This window comes from Penicillium brevicompactum (genome assembly GCF_028827555.1).
Source record: "Penicillium brevicompactum strain IBT 35665 chromosome Unknown utg000001l_segment0_segment0, whole genome shotgun sequence".
In the NCBI taxonomy this organism is placed as follows: domain Eukaryota; kingdom Fungi; phylum Ascomycota; class Eurotiomycetes; order Eurotiales; family Aspergillaceae; genus Penicillium; species Penicillium brevicompactum.
The window spans coordinates 5,298,910-5,306,368 of record NW_026623203.1 but is presented as its reverse complement, the minus strand read 5'-3'; the positions used below and the strand labels follow the sequence as shown (position 1 = coordinate 5,306,368).

At 48.1% G+C, this 7,459-nt stretch overlaps 1 protein-coding gene across 1 annotated transcript; it reads left to right on the top strand.

Moving 5' to 3' along the window:
• Positions 1–3,213: 3,213 nt before the first annotated feature.
• N7506_001785 (G-protein beta WD- 40 repeats containing protein) lies at positions 3,214–6,820 on the top strand (the record flags this gene model as incomplete). The annotated part of the gene is made up of 4 exons (XM_056951081.1): positions 3,214–3,292; positions 3,347–4,890; positions 4,948–6,678; positions 6,743–6,820. The coding sequence occupies 4 exons, from the start codon at positions 3,214–3,216 to the stop codon at positions 6,818–6,820; spliced, it is 3,432 nt and encodes a 1,143-aa protein (XP_056816996.1).
• Between the last annotated feature and the right edge of the window lie 639 nt (positions 6,821–7,459).

Sequence of the window (7,459 nt, the reverse complement as noted above, 5' to 3'; positions counted from 1 at the left end):
GGGTGCGATGCACGACGATGCCGAATCGTGGTTTCACCATTTTCGTATTGTTTCCTAGTTCATTCAACCATTCGGTGTTGTTGCGGGCCAGCTCGGCCGACTCGGTGTCCTTAAATCGAATCACGTAGCCTGTCTTGGTCGTGCCAATCCCGGCGACCTGGGCGTCCTGAGTTGTTGGAGCGTTCATCAGCGCGGTGCGGATGTGGCTGTTAGCGGAATCTGTGGGAAGGTATCGGCCGAAGGTGTTTCCATCGCTGTTATTATTGTCCGCTGGATCCACAAATGATCGTTGGGTACTAATACGAACGCAGTTCAGGTCCCTGTCTGGCTGCGAGTCGGTTTGTTGAGGAGGGGCAACGTTGCTGCTGGCCGCAACTGTTGCCCATGTTCTGGACGCAGGTGCTGGTGGGAGTGCGTCGATTTGAGCTCGCATAGCTCTGATTTCCTCGTAGAGCTTCTCATTCTGGTCACGAAGGACATTCTGGTCGTGTTTGACCTCCTCGATCTCGGTCTTAGTGGATTCGATGAGTGCAGTTTGGTGGTGGATGATTAACTTCAGGCTGTCGATGAGCTTCCACACTTCCCTGGTGGTAACCCGGCCTGTACTTTCCACTGGTGTGAAGGCACCATCGCTCCGTGTTCTTTTGCGAGACTCAGGAAGCGGCTCGATCGGTACGCGAGGCTGGAAGTCCTCGACTGAGAAGCTGGTGGGGTTTTCTCCGGTGTTTGTGGGAGGGGGTTCGGGCCCTCCCGTATGTGGGTCCACCATCGGTACGCGGTTAGCTCCCGCTCGGCACACAACCACAAGTAATGTATATTGAAGGTAATGTTAACCACGCCTTAGTATCCCTAACTCTGTTTCTCACTTGGTGTTCTCTCTTAAATACCGATCACATACAGGATGGATCGAAATTAGTTTCACCACTTGCACACGGAGAATCTATCTCGAACCCTCTCTTGAAACACGCTATACTTATTACAGCTACTCTTCCCCTGAACCCCTGTCTTGGCAGTAATTCAATACACGTGTAAATAACAGCATGAAAATAACTTCTGTATTAGACCTGTATGGTTCTTAGTGTTTCTAGAACGTTGACCCTGCAAACAGGCCAAACACGGGGGTTGTCTGCTCTTCCCGTCTAGAGATGTGGTAGGAATTCGAATCCCACTCCCATCAACCGCACACCGCTACACCGAGCGCGGTGTATAGAGACAGTACTAGTAGGTCATAGTTATTTGCTTTGTGTAGCAAGTTTGACCTTCTCATGGAAGACTAGCATTTGCTTGACTGACCGGTTGTGATCATGCTGACGTTGGATTCTTTGGAGCGTTCAGACGAAGACGATGACTACTGATTCATATCCCGATGGATGTGATTTTCAACCGTATGTACTTGAACCTGGAGACAAAGGTTCGCAATATGCTCCCACTTCAGGATACTACGGTCGCACACCTGCGTCAAGCTGTGGGCTCAGCCCTTCCCCTGACTATCACTCCGAGCACAATCTAGAAGACCTGTGTCAAAACGAGCCCGAAAGACCCAGACTGTTCCAGCTATCCGAGTGGCACGATGGGATGCTAAGTGACGAGCTTCCGGCAAACTGCATCCAATATACGATAGAATAGAAAGTTGCAGTGAATAAGAAGGTGCTCTCGCGAGACACTGAAGAGGATGTAGTCTCGACTCCGAGTGCTTATTGGCCGAAGACCCTGAAAGATAAGTTTAAGAGGTTGTTAAAAGGGAAAATCCCCCGTAAAGGAAGGGTAAGATCGGACGACACTTCAATCGCTGTATCAGTGAAGGATCGATCCCAACGCGACCTGATGAAACGTTTTGACCATCTCGACATCGATTGGATTGTTGTTGAAAAGCAGCTCAACTCAGAGTTGACGTCGTCGGGCAGAGAGTTGCCAAACACAATCGATCTCCAGAGCACTGGGAGTGGGGCGAACTATTTCGTCGAGGCAAGAAACTGAGGCTAAGTATCACCTTCAAATATGTTGAGAACGACTCGCTCCACAAAATTACCTCGGGTAGAGTCGAGAAAAGAGGAAGGTCATCAGTCATTAAACGAATGCTCGACGAGCGAGACGCTCAACTGGATGCCGAAGAAAACGTGTCCAGGCAAGAATCTATATGGCGGGGTGTTTATAACCTAATGCGTTGCCCATCCTGCTCATGCCATCGGGTGCGAGGAGCGACTCCATCTGCTCATCCTTGCTCACCCCTCTCCTCAGTGAGCAGGTGAAATGATTTTGGGTGAAAAGCCTGGGGGATGCCAGGTATTACGAAATGCACGTGACTTGACGATCTTACAGCTCCTGGCAGCCTAGCGGCACATCTCGAAACTGCGGACTTCAGAAAAAGGTGGTTGCTTGGATGGTAGCATACGCTAGTTTCGCCATAGCAAAAATAAAATGCGATCTCGTATTGCCTACTCGCCCACTGAAAACAGCCAGTAGCAACTGGCTTTCGAAGTGATATATCAAAGCGTGACTTTTATCGGGCGGGAGCTGGCTGATTATCGCGTCCTGCGCTAAATTTTAGTTTTCTGGCTCGGGTCGATCCGATTCCTGGGAGACACCCCACAGGACCACCAGAATGCTTGCTTAATGTGGGTTGTCCGCCAATTTGCCCCATGTCTCAGCGTCGCGGAGTCAGTCACCTGAAGGTGAACCTAAGGCATGCCCCTCCTTAAGCTGGGTGGGCGTAGAAGCACAACCTTCTGAGCTATGCGTAGCCTGAATACTATGTATATCAGTCCATTGATACAGAGGCTATCGCACGGAGATGGAATTACTAAACGCTGCTTCAATTTATACAGTTGAAGTATCTATTGACCGTTGAGGATTTAGATAGCCGACATTTTCCGTGAGGTACTTTTGCATTAAGCGAGCGGAGTTCCATCTAAATATCGCTCCGAATTTCTGTGTCGCCAACATCCAATGTAAGCAGTCTCTTCCAGTGGGAGCACATTTTCTCTCGAAGTTAGTTCGATCATATTATTATCATGATATAGATTCAAAGTCTACCACTCTATGTTGGAGCTAGATTTCCATGAGTTATTCGAAGGAGCAGAGCCAAGGGTTTCCGATATTGCTTTCTAGCGCCATTGAATCACATGACAATAAAGTTGCAAGATACCCCTCACTCAGATGAATGACTTGCAACTTCCTTGACCGCAAACTGTGCGATCCCGAGTGACTTTGAATATGACATCAATCAACTTCATCGGCACAAACCATGGGCTCCAGATCGGAAACAACTACGGGACGGCGCAATTCCACCAGCGTAGGTTAGATCCTATTCGGTAAGCTTAGTTCATGAAGCTTACACCGCTCATAGCAAACACCACTGAAGATATCGATCGGCTGTGCCTCCAAAATCTAAATTGCCCTGATTCACTAGTCGTGAAAAATCGGCTGAAAGAGGCCAAGGACAAGTTACTCCGAGAATCGTTCGAATGGATTTTTCAAGACCCGCAGTACCGCAGTTGGCGAGATGGATCAGATGTCTGCCTGCTTTGGATCAAGGGCGGTGCTGGGAAAGGAAAGACCATGATGTCCATTGGTCTTATCGAAGAGCTTTCTCGGGTACGACATGAAACAGCTAGGGTGACTTATTTCTTCTGCCAAAATGCCGACAACAAGCTCAACACCCTTGAATTCATCATCAAGGGCTTGATTCTAAAGTTGATGAGCCAGCAAATCGAGCTTAAAGAATCTTTGCGACGTCGCTGGGACACTAAGAACGATCGTTTCAATGAGGACGTTACTTCATGGCGGACATTATGGACCATCCTATTCGAGATGTTGGACCGATGCAATGCCCCGAAAATATATATTATTGTGGATGCTCTTGATGAGTGCCATGATAGCTGCATGGCCGAGTTCTTGCAGCTTATCGTCCGTAATGGACTAGACCACCCCGCAAAAATCAAATGGCTGTTGACAAGTCGGCCATTAGAGGCCGCAGAACGAGCATTGCTAGCTGCACATGACCAGGTCCAAGTTAGCCTGGAGCTCAACTCGAAATTTGTCTCTCAAGCGGTAAGGGCTTACGTCTCTTATAAAGTGGATGAGCTCAGTCGTCGAAGCAAATATGGAGAGACATTGAGAAGAGAAATGAAGGCTGAACTTACTTCAAAGGCTGAAGGTACCTTTCTGTGGGTGAGCCTGGTATGCAAGAAACTGGAGAATGTCCGTCAAGATGAGGCTTTGGCCACAATTCAAAATTTGCCGCCAGGGCTGCATCCTTTCTACGACCGGATATTGCACCAACTCAGCCAAGGTGAGCCAGACGATGTCCAGAAGTGCATGCGACTACTTCGGGCAATGACTCTGGTATATCGACCTTTGAAAGTGGAAGAAGTTTCGAGTTTAACTGGCTTGACTAACGAAGACGACGCTATCAAGGCGTTAGTCAATCGTTGTGCGTCATTCTTATGGATGCAGAAAAACAACGTGGAGTTTATCCATCAATCTGCTCGAGACTACTTGGCCGGGGATAACGGACAGTCCTTACTTGACGCGCATGTACGGTTCGGACATCCTGAAATTGCGTCGAGGTGTCTGTCTCAGATGTCTAAATGGCTTCAGATCAACCTCGGAAGCTTGCCGCGACCTGACTCAACTAGAGAATCTTGGAAACCGCTTAAAAAAGAGAAACAACATGTCCAACTTTCTTGCCTGGACTATGCATCTACCTTCTGGGTGCAACACCTCGAGAGTATCAAGCAAAGCACAATACTACAGAGCTCACTCATGGAGCAGGGTGTCGTTGGTAAATTCCTTCGCAAAAGATTGTTGGAATGGCTAGAATGCCTTAGCCTGTTCAACAGGCTACCACGGGCTATTCAAGCATTGGAAGCACTAGGGAATATAGCAAAGGTCAGAATTCGAATTTGTATTGATGTCTAGGGGTCTTTGCTTACAAATTTGTCAAAGGACAACCCCTCAACATTGGCACTTGTGCAGGATGCTACACGGTTTTTGTTGCGACACTACCACACTTTGGATCGTTGGCCGTTACAGATCTACAGCTCTGCTATTGTATTTAGCCCTGAAACAAGCGTTGTGAAGATGGAGAATTTGGACAAAATTCCAGTATATCTGAGAAAAGCTCCTCCCATGGACAGAAATTGGACGTCTACAATACAGACACTTGAAGGCCACTCAGATGCGGTCGATCTTGTTGTCTTTTCACCCGACGGCACGCAGATCGCATCCGGCTCCAGTGACAACACCATCAAGCTTTGGGATACCACCACGGGTGACCTTCAGAAGACACTAGAAGGCCACTCGGCTGAGATCATAGCCGTGATATTTTCACCCGACAGCAAACGGATCGTATCAGGTTCCGATGACAACACCATCAAGCTTTGGGATAACACCACGGGTGACCTTCAAAAGACATTAGAAGGCCACTCAGATACGCTCACTATTGTGGACTTATCACCCGACGGCAAGCATATCGCATCAGGTACCGTTAGTGGAACCGTCAAGCTTTGGGGTACCGCCACAGGTGAGCTTCAGAAGACGCTAGTAGGCCACTCAAAGAGGGTCCTTGATGTGGCCTTCTCACCCGATGGCAAGCAAATCGCATCATACTCAAATGATAAAACCATCAAGCTTTGGGATACCACAACGGGTGACCTTCAAAAGACATTAGTGGGCCACTCGGACGGGGTCTGGACTATCAAATTTTCACCCGACGGCAAGCAACTCGCATCATTCTCCGAATACGACACCATCAAGCTTTGGGATACCACCACGGGTGACCTTCAGAAGACATTAGAAGGCCACTCAGATAGGCTCACCACTGTGGACTTATCACCCGACGGCAAGCATATCGCATCAGGTACCGTTAGTGGAACCGTCAAGCTTTGGGATACTGCCACAGGTGACTTTCAGAAGACACTAGAAGGCCACTCAGATGTGGTCGAACTTGTGGTCTTTTCACCTGACGGCACACAGATCGCATCCTGCTCCAGTGACAACACTATCAAGCTTTGGGATACCACCACGGGTGATCTTCAAAAGACATTAGTAGGCCACTCGGAGATGGTTACAGATGTGGCTTTTTCACCCGACGGCAAACAGATCGTATCAGGCTCCATAGATGATACCATCAAGCTTTGGGACATCATCGCGGATCACGTTGAGGATACACTAGAAGGCCACTCGAGCCATATCTGGGAAGTGGACTTTTCACCTGACGGCACACAGATCGCATCCTGCTCCAGTGACAACACTATCAAGCTTTGGGACACCACCACGGGTGATCTTCAAAAGACATTAGTAGGCCACTCGGAGATGGTCACAAGTGTGGCATTTTCACCCGACGGCAAACAGATCGTATCAGGCTCTGGTGACAACACTATCAAGCTTTGGGATGCCACCACGGGTGATCTTCAAAAGACATTAGTAGGCCACTCGGAGATGGTCGCAACTGTTATATTTTCACCCGACAGCACACAGATCGCATCCGGCTCTGGCGACAACACTATCAAGCTTTGGGATACCACCACGGGTGGCCTTCAGAAAACATTAGTAGGCCACTCACAATGGGTCGCTACTGTGGCCTTTTCACCCGACGGCAAGCAGATCGCATCAGGTTCCCATGACAACACCATCAAGCTTTGGGATCCCATCACAGGTAGTCTTCAGAAAACACTGGTAGGTCACTCGAAGAGGGTCACTACTGTTGCGTTTTCACCCGACGGCAAGCAAATCGCATCAGGTTCCCGTGACAGCACTATCAAGTTTTGGGACATCGCCAAATCTCTTAAACCAGCAAAGTTACTCGGCCATCAACTAAGTCGACAAATAAAATTCCGATCATGGAAAGAAATCAGGACATCACAGCCAGTGAAAAAGATAAAATGTTGGGCAGGTAACGGGTACCTTATCACAGACGTTGGACCAATCATGCTTTCTGGCCTTGCTTCACAAAATCAGGACGGAATTTCGAATCTTCCACTGGTTCTTTTCGTTAGAGATCAGTGGATAGTCTATGGAGATATGCCTTTTTTCCGATTACCAGCACATTCACGGCCAGCAACCCACGATGTTCATGGCGATCGAGTGGCCATTGGATTGGAAAATGGTCGAATCTTGCGTTTTGACATCGATCGAAGTAGTTTGCACGCAATACTAAAATCATGCCGGGCGTGAAAATCTGGTGTAGAGGGCAGTTCAGGACAGAAGGTAGTTCGGCTCCTGAGCTATTTCCGATCCCGTATGTCACTGCTTTTATATATTTTCCGACTCCTTTGTGTTTCTATGTGGTTTCTTTTAAATGAGTGTCTTGCCTGTCTCTAGCATCATTATTGTCTTTCTCGTTATTCTATGCCTGAATATTATGTTTACGTGGCAATTTCTGCTTTCTATATTACTTCCCAAATGATCTTTATACTTTTAAATTGACTTAGTACGCATCACTTGAAAGGGTTTCTAC